Source organism: Callorhinus ursinus, unplaced genomic scaffold (assembly GCF_003265705.2).
Source record: "Callorhinus ursinus isolate GAN/ISIS: 27379988/994484 unplaced genomic scaffold, GSC_fseal_2.0 scaffold21, whole genome shotgun sequence".
NCBI lineage: Eukaryota > Metazoa > Chordata > Mammalia > Carnivora > Otariidae > Callorhinus > Callorhinus ursinus.
In genome coordinates, this window is record NW_027397083.1 from 6812780 (window position 1) to 6827868 (window position 15089).

The 15089-nt window shown below is 58.1% G+C and overlaps 1 protein-coding gene across 1 annotated transcript in view; it reads left to right on the plus strand.

The window, feature by feature from the left end:
• Window positions 1-3940: 3940 nt before the first annotated feature.
• ALX4 (ALX homeobox 4) overlaps window positions 3941-15089 on the plus strand; it is a 39572-nt gene continuing 28423 nt past the window's right edge. Inside the window, exon 1 of the mRNA XM_025879341.2 lies at window positions 3941-4394. Within this exon, the coding sequence (XP_025735126.1) occupies window positions 3941-4394 (454 nt within the window). The remainder of the gene's footprint in view (window positions 4395-15089) is intronic.

The following is a 15089-nucleotide window of genomic DNA, read 5'->3' on the forward strand; positions in this document are numbered from 1 at the left end:
TTCCTTTCCCCAGCAGTGTGGGGAGCCCTCAAAAGGGGGAAGCTGTTTCCAGCCCTCAGAGGAGGAGTTGCGACAGGGAGAAGAAAGGGGACAGTCGTGATGTGGATGCAGGGGGTGGGGGTGCAGGACCTAAAGCAGAGGGCCCTGCTGACCCCCACTGTTCCTGGTGGCAGTGAAGTAACAGGAAGTACAGAGATGGCCAAACCAGGGGAGTCAAGAACAGGAGGACCTTCAAGACCAACAGCTAGTCAGAGGGAGCTTTAGCTGCAGGAGAAATACCCCACCTGGAAAGCAGAGGCTGGGGCCAAAACCTGGCTTCAGTGCCCTCGGAGTTGCCAGATGGCTGGTAACCTTCATTGGGGAAGTGCGTGGGAGTGGCTTGGCTTTCAGCAATGGATGGAGGGATGGGTGGGCTGACGGGTGAACAAATGACTGGCACACGGACAGAAATTACCCGCTACACTTATTAGTGTTCTCTCCTGAAAGGTGTGTTTTGGGGGAAGGCACTTGGGAGAGGGTGTCAGTGACAGTTTTCATGAGGCAAACAACATGCCCAGCATGTTCTCACCTGGGTCACAGGCAAACCCACACCCAGGTTCATACTTCCTCACTCGCAAGCAAGTGCCCAATCTTTCTGAGTCCATCCATAAGAAACAGCACAGAAAGGTAGAATTCTGGTTCTCATGATGGTTCCAAGGACGCAGGACGTCAATGCACCAGAGGGACTCCGGTTGAAGGCATCAAATGCCGTACCTGCTTGGGTTTGAAATTCCCCCAGGTAGCTGGGGAAAAGGCTGAATAATGAGGAACTAATGAAACAGGTAATAAAAGCCAGGGTGGGTAGGTGGTGAGAGGCAGGGCTTAAAGAAAGCTTCCTGCAACTGGGCAGGTTTTTTGCATTGAGAGCTTGCCGCAGCGCAGAGGTTACTGGAGAAGATCATGTCATTGCAACGGCACCTGTTTTGCACCCATGCATTTCGATGCTCTTCCCCTCATGTCTAGGCCTGGAATTGGAGGGGTGCGGGAGAAGTGGAGGGTTTGCTGCCACCGCACAGGGGCTTGTGGGCAGCTTCTGGGTGCATGGAACGGAGAGCCTGCTCGCTTGGCACTCCTTGGCAAAAATTCGCCCCTAAGCCTCTGGACCACACGCTGTTTTCATTCATTCATTCAATGCACATTTTATGAGGACCTATGATGTGTCAAGTCCTGTAGTGAACAAAACAGGCCTGGTCCCTGTTCTGAGAGAACTCGTTATTCTTGGGCAGCCCCAGAGAGGTTGGCAGGCTCTTAATTTTGTCGCTTAATTCCTGAAGAGGGGGAGGGATAAAGGAAGCCAAAAACCCTGGAACTAGTATGGCAAGAGGCAGTGGATAGAAACCTGGGTCCAACAGCTCTGGCTTTAATATTTTTTCACGAATATTTGTGGGGCACCAAGCTTGGCAGCCACTGCCCTCTAGGAACCTCTGACTAGTGAGGTCAAGATTCACACGGACATGGGCAACCAAGACAACAACGGGGTCCGAAATAGAGACTCAGCAAAAGGGAACGCCATATCCCACTGGGAGAAATGGGAAGGCTTTCCGGGAGGAAGGGACCCTAGCTGGACCCCAAATCATTTACAAGACAAAAGCGCAGGAATGAGATTGGAGAATTCCAGGTAGAGGAAACTGCTAGGCTACTGTGCATAGGCAGAACTTGGCAGGTTCTGAGAACTGAAAGAAGTTGGCTAGACTGGAGCATTTGGAATGATGGAGGCTCATCCACTTTTTCCTATCTGAGGCTGGGAAATGCGATGGTTTCTTTGAGTTTCAATCTACCCATCTGCAAAATGGGTAGGACAAGGTGAGTGATGTCACATTGTTGGGGGGGGGTTGCAGGGGGAATGACCTGTGGATGGCTTCTGGCACAATTGGTGCTCAATAAATACAAGATGACTTATATCTGCGTGGCTTATGTCTGTGGGCCAGAGAGGCGCGGGTCCCATGGGCCGCGGGGGAGGGGTTCAGACCTGCGCACCCTTGGCCTAGGTTTTCGGAATATCTTTATTAACGAGCACTTCAAGGTAAGCCGCGATGGAAACCAGATGTGGGATCGAGCAGTCGGCGGCAGAGCAAGGAGCAGAGATACCAAGGGAGTGGGGTGGGGGTGAGGAGTAGCCCAGCTGAGGTTGGGGGTAGAAGCACGACCCCCCAGGTATTTTTTCTTTGGGAGACCTTAGGTGCAGAAGGTTGATTTCTGACCCACATCCCTGGGTTTGTTGGCGCTCAGGCGCTCTCTCCGTATACTTTGCCCCTTCACCTCTCATCCCTTCCCCCGCCTCCTTTGAGGTAAATCCTCAATCCACGGACTTTCCCTGCAGTTTATCAAAAGCTGTTCTAAGTGGTCTCCTTCCAACTGAGTCATTCCCCGGTGGGAGACCCATTTCCTCTGCTTTTTGCGTTTTCGCTGTCCCCAGTGCCATCCCAGGACCATGGAGGGACTAGCCCCAGCATGGGTTCCAAGGCGGGCCCCCGCCGGGCGACCGCACCTCTCTGAGCCTCGGTTTGTTCATCTAAAATTGGGGACCCCAACCTCCACCCTTCACAGTTGTTGTGAGGCAGTGCAATCGATGACCAACCCTGGGGAAAAGGCTGGACGCACCCTAAAAGTTCTTCTCCCTTGCTGTGGCTGGTCCCAGTGCCCCGAGGCGCGCGCAGCTGAGGGAAACCACAACCCATCAAATCCAAGCCATCGGTTTTACAGTCGGAGACAGTGAGTCTAGAGAGAGAAAAGGCTTCCTCACCCTTACCCCAAGCCGTGAGCAGGTGACAGGGAGACGACGGGGAACAGCCAGCAGGTCTCCAAACTCCTTGCTCTCAACCCCGTGGACCGAAAATCCCCTGGGCTGGGTGCAGATGGGAGGAGAGCTCTGTCCCAGGAGGGGACGGAGAGGACCGAGCTCTAAAGCTTCCATAACCTGGCCCATAAGGGCTTCTCTGGTGTTTGAGCGCACACAGGCCCCTCGACACCCTGCCCCAGCACCCATGTAGGGGAGGGAAATAGTTAATTAGACGGGAAAGTGGCCGAGCACAGGACTACTGCCTTGGGTGTGTGCTAAGTTCGTAGAGGGACCGAGAATGGGGAAGAGGGGTTGGAAGCAGAGAAAGAGGCACTGGTAGGAAGGCCCAAAGCTGTGCCGACAAATTCGAAGGTCATTGTCCCAAGGACTGCACTAGGAGGCTAGTGACCCTTCTGACTCTGAAAGTGAAAACCTGTTAAGTGTTTTTTGTTTCTTTTCTTTTCTCTTTTCTCTTCTTTTTTTCTTTCTTTTAATCTGTCCCTAAAGTTTTGCCTGCCCCCACCCCTGGGCCAAAGCTTGGACCCGCCATTCTCAGCCTAGTTTTGGGAGTCTTAGGGCCCGGGTCACCTCTCCCACCCGGCCTAGAATCGGAAAGGCCCTCGGGCGCCTCCGGGTTTAATCCCCAACCAGCAAGTTAGTAGCATCTCTGTGTTTGGGGAGTAGGGGGAGAGGAGGGGGTGGGGCGGAGGGAAGAAGGAGAGAAGGAAGAAGAGAGTCAGGGGAAAAAATTCACTCTCCCTCTTTTTTCACCCCCATTTCAAAATCTTAAGAGGCTTTGGGAGATCTGGTCAACTTTCCGAAACATCTGAATCTTTTTACAGCCCTCCGTTCTTTCCCTGGGCCAGCTGCGGGGAGGGAGAAGGAAGAGAGAGGAGGAGGAGGGAGGAGAGAGAGACAGAGAGACAGAGAGAGAGAGACGAGAGGACAGAGAGAGAGAGAGAGAGAGAGAGAGAGAGACGTGGAGGGAGGAGGGAGAGCGAGCAGGCCCGCGCGGAGCGCAAGGCCACCGCCTCCTCGCCTCCCCAAACTCCCGGGCAGGGCGCGCGGTGGCGTCCTCGCGCTCTCGCTCGCGCCCCCGCCCTTCGCCCGCGCAGGCCAGGCATGAATGCTGAGACTTGCGTCTCTTACTGCGAGTCGCCGGCTGCTGCCATGGACGCCTACTACAGCCCGGTGTCGCAGAGCCGGGAGGGCTCCTCGCCTTTCAGGGCATACCCCGGCGGCGAGAAGTTCGGCACAACTTTCCTCTCGGCCGCCGCCAAAGGGCAGGGATTCGGAGACGCCAAGAGCCGGGCCCGCTACGGCGCGGGGCAGCAGGACCTGGCGGCACCCCTGGAGAGCGGCGCCGGGGCGCGGGGCTCCTTTACCAAGTTCCAGCCGCAGCCGCAGCCGCCGGCCCCGCAGCCGCCGCCGCCGCCGCCACCGCCGCCGCCGCCGACCGCGCAACCCCCGCATCTCTACTTGCAGCGCGGCGCTTGCAAGACTCCCCCGGACGGCAGCCTCAAACTCCAGGAAGGCAGTGGCGGCCACAACGCGGCCTTGCAGGTCCCCTGCTACGGTGAGTGCACGTGCGGGGTTGCTCGGGGGCCTGGGCTCGGCGGGCCGGGGAGGCGCGGGGCCGCGCCGCGGGTGGCTCTGGGTCGGAAAACGGGAACCGACGGTTCCGAGGGGACCGTGGGATCCGTCCGGCCCTCTTCATCTCCCCACGCCGAGGGCTCGGAGCTGTTGTGGCTGTTGAACCCGCCCTGGGGGTTGTTTTCTCCGCGTCCTCGCCGGTTCTCCCAACCACTCGCTTTGCGCGGCTCGCGGGGCCGCCTCCGAAGCGGATGCTTCGCCCGGCTCGGGGCGTGCGGCGGCGAAGTGTGGCGGCGCGGCGCTCAGGCGCGGCGCTCCGGGGCTGCCGAGGCCTCGCTCCCCGCAGGCCTGGAGGCTCCCCGGGCGGTGCTGCAGGTGGGAGCATCGCAGGTGCCGAGCCCGCTGGGAGCCCGGAGCGCGGTCAGGCTGAGCGCGCCCCGGGTGCCGCGGGTCGGGGACGCCGCACGGGTGCGGGGCCGCAGACGCCTGGAGCCGCCGAGGACCCGAGTTCGCCCCCTACACCCCCCCCCCCCCCCCCGCCCCACACAAACACACAAGCCCGGCTTTCGGGGGAGAGGCAGGCCGGCTGGCGTTCGGAGCGATCCTCGCCCGGCGAACCTGGGAGGCGGCTGGCCTCGGAACAATGGTTTAGGACCGACCGGCAAGAACGCAGGGAGCGGCAGAGTTCCAGGCAGCGCAATGCTGGGGGAAGAGGGAAGCTTCTGGGTCCCGATTTGGGCCCACAGGGAAACCTGAGGCCTAAATGACCTCCAAGCCCCCTTGAGCTCCCAGGCAGGACATAGGCCTGGGCCCCCAGAGCTTAGCAACCGTGATGGAGGAAAGGGCAGCCTGAGGCCAGAGCCGCTCAGGAGCCTAGGCCTTCTCGCCCACTGATTCGGGATTGACAAGCCCCAAGCTGGCAAAGAGAGAAACCCAGAAGGGAGGGAAAAATCTTCCTGGGCTAGGAGCCCTGGATACACACTCTCCCTGAGGCTTTGGCCTTCAGGCAGGGCCCTGGAGATGAGCTGGTCCTGACACACCAACGGCTTTGGCTGCACTGGCCCATGCTGCACGGAGAGACACCAAGACTGGGGACAGACATGGGACATGGTGGAGGCCTTGGTGGCTAGAATAGCCTTAGGAAAACAGCCCATGGCAGACACTTTCTTATATTCAAACTAGCTTACCAGAGGCTCACAACTAGTTCATTAGGTGGTTGTTGACGCAAACATTTGCACATACACTTGACTACACACACAACCTCTTCCTCATGAGCCAACAGAGTCACACACTAAATACACTCAGTCATGTGGCCTCACACATAGTCACACATTCCCAAACCCACAGGACAGGACTGAGAGCAGATTTAGAAAGATCCAGTGGCCTTTCCCCACTTCCTCCACCTTTCCTCTCCACCTTCCTGTTGGAATGAGATCAGGCACTCAGATCACAGACATTCACGGCTCCACACAGGTGCTCCTTCCTCACTCGGGCAGGCAGGGGTTGTCAGCTCCTGTCAGCAGGCACCCGCCTGCCAGGGCTGCAGACTCGCACTCCCGTCTCCTGGCCTTACCCAGGCCCCTCCTGGTCCCTGTCGCCAGGACTGTTAGGTGAGAGCAAGTCTCAGACTGAGGGATGTGTGGAGGTCCATTGTGCAAAGCCAGGAGCCTCAAAGGCTTTCTCTCCCACTATACTGGATTTTCACGTTTTAAAGAAATCCACTAGTGAGGCTTCTGCGGAGGAAGAGACATTACATAAGAAAAGGTGCCAAGCTGCTTCCAACCTCTTGTTTGGCAGATGTCTTCAGGTCCAGGGAGAGAGAGGAAAGGGCTGGCCCCCTCTGGGCACCCTCTCAGGGCGCTGCTGGGCCCCCACACACCGGCCTGGCCCTTCCTCTAACTTGCATTAGCCGGTTGAGCAAGCGACTCCTTGAAAGCCCTTTTCCTCATAGAGGTAACTGCATCAGTGGGTGGTAAGTGCCCACCCCCCCACACCAAGAAAGCAAAAGTCTAGTCTCCTCCAGGATTCCACCAAAAGCCTCTGTGCTATTGGGAACCTGTAGACACTCAATTCTGAGGACCGGGCAGGCCCCTGCCCCTGCTCTGGGCAAAGCCCTAAGCTGCAGATTGGGACAAAAGGAGGCCCAGAATCAGCCACAGGACCACCACTCCCCTGCTGCCTGAGATGGAGGCACTGCTCAGGGCAAAGCCACAAACAACAAACAGCTCTGTTTATTCTTCTCCTAGCAGCTGAGCTTCCCTGGCCAGGAGGAGACTTCTGGCCCTTGCGGAAAGATTTGGCACATGAAGTCCAAGATGAGAAACCAAGGCACCAAGAGGTTAGGCTGTGCCCTTTACAGAGGCAGCTGGGAGGAGGGCCTCTGGAGTTGGCTCTGTAGGCGGCCAGCAAGCAGGGAAACTGAGGCACACACTGGTGGCAGTTCTCTCCCACACTTGGAGAATGTGGACTAAAGAGGGGGTAAATGGGGTTCAAAGAAAAAGCCGGCCCCGGCGATCTGACTGCAGGTAGCTTGGACCTTGCAAACCTCCCTCCCGGCTCTTTTGGTCCCGGGGCTGGAAGCTCCGTTCTGGATCGGCGGAAGGGCACCGAATGGGGGGGCGAGGCTCCGGAGACCTCCTCCGGGACCTCAGCCCGGGGAGCCACTCCCGGCGCGTCCAAGCTCCCCTGGGCCAGCGAAGCCCCGGCCTGGGGGTGCTGCGCCAGGGCCACACTGAGCGGGCGCGCGGCGGGGAAGCCGCCTACAGCCCCCGCGGGCCCGGCCTTCTCCTTCCCGGAGCTGCCGAAAGTGGAGGTGAGAAATCCTCTCAGTCCGCAGGCGTCCCTACCCCTTCCTGGGCCTCCGTTTCGCCCTCAGTACTAAAAGCTCGCCGAGCAAGCCGACTGGGCAGTCCCCTCCGGGTGCAGGAGATGATTGCGAGTTTGGGAACGTGCCCCACGGTTCGCGTGTGCTGGAGTCACCGTATCGCCGGGCTCCCGGGGCGCACCTCGGCCTTGCGAAGTCCTTGCTGGTTCCTGGCCCGTCCTTGGGCCCATGGGCCCCAGCGGACACGCCAGCTTGGAGACCCGACGTTTCTCCGCCGCACAAAGAGCCTCCTCGTCGCCAGAGTGAGGTCTCCCGCGCCTCGCCCCGCCACCCCGAGCCCCCGGCAGCCGCCCCGAGCCACCCCCGCGGCCGCCGCTGCCCCAGGCCTCGGCCATGCGCCCCGGGAAGCTTCGGGGAGCAGCTCTGCTCCCTCCTCTTTCGCTTTCGATTCGGTGCGCGCAGGTTTTCGTTGCTAGCCGCTGACTACCTTTCCATCCACGCGCCCCCCCTCACCCCCTCCCAAAGAAGCTCTCACAGCTCAGAGGTCGCGAGACGCGGGCCAGGCCGGAGACCCCTGGGGCGCCGCCGAGGGGCTGGTCCTGATTTGTTGAATTAGATGCAGTGTTTGAACGCTAAGGGTATTTATTTCCCCCGCACCGACACCATCCACACACCACCAAACGTGTAAACCCTGCCTGGGTCCTATTCGAAGTTAGTCAAAGAAGCGGCGTGTGGTTTTGCGTAAGAGAAGCCCAGACTAAGACCTCGAGAAACGGACAGGAGAGAAGAAACAGTTAAGAGCCCCAGGGTGATTGTAGGATGATCGAGAGAAAACTCCAGCCTGGGAGCTGTGCCTTTGCCGACCTGGGTCACTTTTGGAGGAGGGGGCAGAGAAGGAAAATGCTTTTAATGTTGTACTTTGTTAATTTCTGTAGCCGTCAGCGTGCTGGAACAGTCGGCCTAAACACAGATGACCTTAAATAGAAAAACAGAAGGCCTGGATTAAAGGTTTAGTATTTTAAATCAATCGATTTGCAGTTTTTTTATTGTAAGCTCTGTACAGTGCAGTACACAGCTAAGTGGAAAGTTCGAAGAACTGTTCTGTAAACTACCACCAGGACCAGGATACAGACGTGTATATATACCCGAAAATTGGGGGGGAATTTTTTTTTTTTTTTTTTTTTTGGTGAGTTGTTTTAAAGAAAAATTCAGAAGAGACTTCGGAGAGCCGGAGACCCCACCCCCACCCCCGTTTGCGACAGTGGTGTTTCTTGAGTAGGGTGACCTTGTACGCCTGGACATTTGCACCACCCGGACTGGAAAACGAGGTTACTTACCCGCTGCACCAAAAACCTCGATGCAGCGGCTGGGCTGTCCCGGTCCAGACTCCCCGAAGCCCTGGGCTGAGCAGGCTGCAAAACGGAGCCGAGGTAGGAAAACAAGTTAAAATACCATGCATAACATTTCCCGAAGTCCCTAAGGACTTTCGTTTTGGAGAGCAGCGGGGCACACTTTTCCGGGGATGTACCTTCATCTGGGTCTCAGCCGCTTTCCTCCTGCAGCTCTGCGCGCGCGGCTTTGTTTTGATGGAAAATTGGAATACAAAGTGGAAATATGGTGGCCTTCGCAGCGGTGGGGGTGAGGGGAGGTTGGAGTCCCGCGTGCTCAGTCTGGGTTTCGGGCTTCTCCGCTGACCGGGGTACCCGAAGCAGCAGGCGGGGGGAAAACTGCCGGGAGCGCCCTAGGCTCCGAGGCCAGGGGTCCGGGAATGGGGAAGCCACCAGGCTTGGTGGTGCTTGGTTTTGCAGCAAGGAAACCGGGAGTAGGGAAGAGGGGCTGCGACAGAGTGCTTGGCTAGAGAGAGTTCCCTGCCCCGAACGAAGCCCGCTGCCCAGACACCTCACCCCACCCCCGCCCCACCTAGGCCCAGGCACTGTTTTGGGTGGGGCGGTGGGAGCCCATTTGTGCCTCTGGACACCGCCTGCCAGGCGCCATCAGGCCACATGCTCCCCAAGCTATGGGGTTCCTGGGCGTCGATAAAGTGACAAGACAGCTCCGTGCTGATACTGCTCAGTGAATTCAGAGTTTAAGACACTGGGGCCCCTTGCTCAGGGGCCCTGGGCACCACACGCCTTTGTTGGGTCTGGATTAGACTAGTGAGAAGCCCTTCTTCCGAAGAGTGCCCTTTTTCGGAAAGAAGATGCACCTCTCTCCAGCCAACAGTCCCTCCCAGCCGCAGGCTGGTGCTTCATCTGGGATCACAGTTATTCGTAGCCCCCAGGGGCCTCCCCTCCAGAACTGCAGGTCCCCCCCCCCAGCCCTCTCTGGTCTACAAATGTGCAAATGGTCCACACCCCCACCTCTTTGCAAGATTCTCCTTCCTCACCCAGTACAGGGGGTCAAGGTAGCCTGGGTCAGCAAATGCTCTTTTGCCTGACAGCCGCTCTCCCCCTAAAAAGGCTGACTCAGTGGTTGGATAGAAGCCTCCCATGTGTCCAGGGTGGTGTCCTGGGGACCTCAGACCCGCCCACCTACCCCCGGGCCCAGGGCATTCCGATGCCTTACCAAAGACCTTTTCTCTACACCCCATCCCACCCCGCAGGCACCACCAGTACCAAGGGCGGGGGACCGGTGGTGGAAAGGGAGCTGAGGCTTGGCTGAGGGGCAGTTCAGAGCAGCAAAAGGCTGGGGATTTGGGTGGCGATGCGGGCCAGCGGGCAGTTTCAGATTTTAGTTCCAGAGGCAGATAGAAGGATCACCACGGAGCTCCACTGCACCTGAAATGCCTTTTTGGAGAGGAGAGGAGGGTTTTACAGGGAAATACTTATGGGGTGTGTGTGTGTGTGTGTGTGTGTGAGAGAGAGAGAGAGAGAGAGAGAGAGAGAGAGAGAGAGACTGAGGCGCCACCACCCGCCAAGTACCTGTCTTTCCCGGGCCACCGCGCTGGGCGTGCTTGAGTTCGGACGCTCCGAGCTGCTGGGTGCCGGCCCTGCTGCGTGTTCCAGGAAGAGCGAGAGCTGGGTGCGCGCTTCACTGGATTCTTAAAGCAGATCGCCTTCGAGCGGATTCTCCGTCCAAACTGGGGGCCGCGGAGCGTGGGCGTCAGCCCCAAGGCCCTTGCAGATGGACTGCCGGCGACCCAGGCTGGGGCAGAGCATCTGGTTCTCCCCGCGCTCCGAGCGCCCTGGTGGAGAAGATTGAGAGGCTGTGGAAGGTTTGGGCGAGGACTAAGGTCCAGTGTGGCACACGTGCAGGGCAGGGCGCACAATCCAGGGCAGATCACGGGTCTCCACCCCCGAGTTCTCTGTTCCCTGCGTGGCCTTGGGAAAGCCCCTTCCCCGTCCCCTCCTGGGTCTGAATTTGTGAAATGCAAGAGTTTGGACAATTTCCAAAGGCACTCTAGGGGTTTCTGCGAAGGTACCAGTCTGGACCCGCCTTCAGCCCGCTTCCCAGGAAGCAGAAACGGGTCTTGAGGGTTCCCTGAGGTGGGCTTAGGGGGTACAGGGACAACATGGGCAGGAGTTCCAAGATAAGTGGGCTGGTGGCCCTGGAGGGCCCTGGTTGAATGCAGATTCTAGGCTCCAGGCTCGGTCTTGAATACAGAGAGGAACCAACTCGGGAGCGTCTTCGTGCCCACAGATGGCCAGGCTCAAGCTGAGGCTCTGGGGTTCCTGGTCCCTCCAGTCTGCTCATGTCCCCTGTCTCCACTCATGGTACCTATGTCCACACTTACTGAGCACCTACTATGTGCCAGACTTCCTCCTAGGAGAACAGAGTGCTTGCCTGCTATCCTATAGCTTAGGTCCTTCCAGAGCTCTTTGGGCATAAAAAAATGTTTACTGGCTAGTAGAAGGATGAATGGAGAATTGGTGTCTCTTTCAGAGTGTGGCTCGAGCATGGATAGGGTTTTTTTTTTTTTTTTTTTTTGGATAGGGGTTTTTTTATGAGCACGAGCGCAGGGTGAACTCAGTGTGCACGCGTCCCGCCCATACTCAGTGGATCTGGGGCTTGCTGTCCAAATGTGTCTCAGGGTGTGGCCATGGGTGCTAACTGATGCACACTCCTGCACGCACTCATGCTTGCGCCCATTGTACCTCGTGTAGGGGAGTTGCACCTGTGCCAGTTAGGGACGCCCCTTGGGGCCCCCTGTGGCAGGCAGGGCCGCAGCTGCCAGAGTCACTTGTGGGGAGACGGTGACTTAAGCGTCTGTGTTTCACAGCCTGTGGCCTTCCCAGCCACGGGTCCCAGCTCGCCAGGAAGGCTGACTCAGTGAGTGGCAGGAGAGTCCCATGTGGAGCCCTAGAGTCTTCCTGGGGCCCTGACCGGGTCCACCCGGCCCACCCACACCACAAAGAGACTTCCTCCACCCTCTAGTTCTCAAGTGTACTCTCTGTCCTGTGTAGCTCACTGTGGAAGAGAAACCATTATGGGTACCATTTTTGTGCACACTGCAGATCCTGTTTCGCAGATGAGCAAACAGACCCAGAGAGAAATGGAGCCCCGCAGCCCGGTTAGTGGGAAGGCAGAATGCACAGCTGGGTTTTCTTCCTTCCACAACTGGGGGTGGGGGAGGAAGGGGTTGGGGGAATCTCTGCTGGGCTCACCCACTCTCTTCCTTTGCTGTAACTCTTCCAGCAAGTCACACGCTCTGTGGGCACCAAATAGGGCAGGTGCTTGCAGCCCCACTCTCCTGAGAAAAAAGGCGGGCTCCACCCTGAGAACCTGGGGATTCAAGGCAAAAGTTGAGTACCTGGGCTGGGGGCGGGGGGTGGGGGGTCCCTGTGGGATTGCAGGGACTCATCCCACCTGTGACTCAGCTGGGACTCCTGATCTCTGCAAGGCTCCCTCGGACAAGTTTACTTCCCTGAGTGGCAGTGGCAGAAACCATGAGGGTGCATGACTGAGGGAATTAGCTGAGGCCACATGACCAATCTTCTCTTCTTTGGGATGGCCACCGGTCCAGCCCCTCGGCATCGGTCACGTCCAGGAGCTTTGCTTTTCCTCCACCACACACAATGGGTCACAGTGTTGGGGGGGGTGTCCCACCCAGTGTTGGAAGAGACGCCAGATGTCTGCTGGCTCAAGTGTCCTGTTTCACAGACAGGGGGGCTGAGATGCTGGTTCTACGTGCTCATCACTCACCAAACTTCGCCTGTCACTGTGCCAGGCCTTGTGGGGGATTCTGAGAAGCACAGGACATGACCCCAGCCTTCAGGTCTGGGTTGGGAGAACGACCAGTACTGGGCAAGTCCAGTTCACTGGGGCTGGTCCTGGGATGGGGAAGCCTGGACTCGGGGGCTGCGGGGCGTGCCTAGCAGGAAGGGCCGTCCGCAGGGTTTGCAATTCATGGGAAGTCCTCCCCTCCCTCTGCCCCACTCCCAGGTGAGCCTAACCTTGCCCAGTAAGGGAAAGACTCAGAGAGGTTGTGGATGTGGATCTTCTCTGGTAGCTGAACAGCCCAAGGCTGCTGCTTCCCTTCCTCCTTTTCTCCCTCCAGGCCTTCTCTAGAGAACAAGAGGTCTGGGTTCAAGTCTTGGCTTTGCCATGGCAATGTGCCTTTGGAACACTCCCCTATCTCCATGATTCCACTCAATATTCTTATTTGCAAATTGAGGCCCTTTGGGCCTGTCCTGCCTAGGAGGGAGGAGAGTGGGGGGGGGGTGAGGGTGCAGAGAGGTAGTGTGCTTGCGAGTCAAGTTCTCAGCGGGGAAGGATTAAGAGCCCCACCCCCTCACACTATCCACCCTTGAGGGCACTAGGATATTGCAAATGATGGCAAGGAGGTGGGGGTTCTGATCAGGTTTCAGAGTGGAGATGGAGATTTTGGGGCTCTCCCTGGTGTATGGGTTCCCATCTGGCTCAGGTCCCCATTCGGGGCCGGATCTCCCCTCTGTAAAACCCCCGCATGACACTAGATGATTTCTTTTTTTTTTTTTTTTAAGATTTTATTTATTTATTTGACGGAGAGAGACACAGCGAGAGAGGGAACACAAGCAGGGGGGAGTGGGGGAGGGAGAAGCAGGCTTCCCGCTGAGCAGGGAGCCCGATGTGGGGCTCAATCTCAGGACCCTGGCACCATGACCTGAGCCAAAGACAGACACTTAACGACTGAGCCACCCAGGCGCCCTGGCACTAGATGATTTCTGAAGCCCTTGGGTTCTGTGCTGTTCCAGGCCTGGGATCGAGGCGCCAGGAGAGAGGTGGATGGTCCCTCCAGGGTCCTCGGGAGGCCTCTGGGCCCCACCACTCTGCCTGATTCATTGTACTGAGAGAGGCCCCTCTGGGAGCAGAAAGTTAGTCTGACCCGCCAAAGGGGCCAGTCTGGCGTGCTGGGCCTGTCTCCCTGCTTCAGTTTTCCCATCTGCAAGGCAGGGACAGTAATGAAGTGAGTCTGGTGGAGTGTGAGGCGAAAGGGGGTTTGAGTTGGCAGGGCAAAACCCCCGCGCTGCTGATACCGTGTGACAACCCGCATTTACCTGCCCCTGTGGGTGCATCAGGCAGCGTACCCAATCTCAAGGGTGATTTCACTGAATCCCGGTCACTGTCCCATGAGATAGATACTCCTGCCATCCCTACTTCATGGATGCAAACAGATTCCAAGAGCTGGAGTACCTTGCCCAAGGTGGAACTGCTAGGGAGGGAGAAGCTCAGTTCTTGATGGCCAAAGGCCCTGAGAGCCTGAAAGGCATTCTTTTGCGGGATGATCCTAACTAGACTTGAGGCCACCCTAATCCTATGAGATTGGAAGACTGGGTTTTACAGATGTGGCCGCCAAAGAGCTCTTCCCTTCTCCACATCTGGGGATGCGGTGGGTGGGGGGGTCAAGGGTGGGCTTGGTGCCCGGCAGGTCAGAGTTCTGGACCTGACCCTGTGACCCTGGGCATAGCTTCTTCAACTGTTCAAGTGTCCTGCCAAGCTGTGGTGAGAATGGGCTGGGGGCGGCGGGGGGGGAGGCAGGCATGACACAGGGACCTCAGACTGGTATGAGGGAATTTCTCCTTGAGTTTCCAGAGGCCGCAGGAACATGCCAGAAACTCTGCTCAGGGCAGGGTGGTGCTGAAGACTATGGGAGGGACCAAATGGGCAAATCTTGCCATTCTCTCTTCTTTCCTCCTTCCTTGGAAGCCAGGCCTGGGATGAAAACCCAACTTCCAGTCCTCTTGCACGCTGGTGGGAAACAGTTCATTCCCCACAAGGATCCCTGTGGAGCGCGGGGTGAGGGAGCAGAGAGGTCTTGGGTAGCCCCATTTTGTATGAGCCTGGAGTCCTCTCAGCCTCCACCGTTGGAGGAGCACCCCTTTGCCCTCCTGTTCCCCCTTGGCTGTCACCTCCGGGGTCACACGCCAGGGTCTAGCTGCCACAGCCGGGGCCAGCTCCAGTGAGGTGGGTAACCTCCCTCCCCTCCCCCCTGCCCTCCTCAGGTCTCCCCATTCCCTGCAGTGAGTGCTAGGTCCCCCCTGCTTGCGGCCCCACCCCTGCCTGCCCCATTCTGGGCCCCTTGTCTTCTTGTATTGCCCTCGTGAGAGTTGCTGCTGCTCCTGCCAGAGTACCCCATCTACTCAGCCCTACCCCCTGGGGTTCAGAGACCCCCCCTCCCCACGCACGCACACACACAAGATGCAGCACTCTGGCAAGGATGCCATCCTGAGCTCAGAGCCCGGACAGGAAGAAGCATTTAGACCTGAGCCTCGGGTGTAGACAGCACTTGGGGGGGGGTGGGTGGTGGCAGCCATGATTACAGTGCGCCAGACACTGAGGGGCATGGTGTGGACGGAGAGGCGGAGGGCTCCCTCCTCCCCCTTTGTAGAGGGAATTGGGTGTAAACACCCCTGTGAGAAGTGTGCTGCCAGAGCT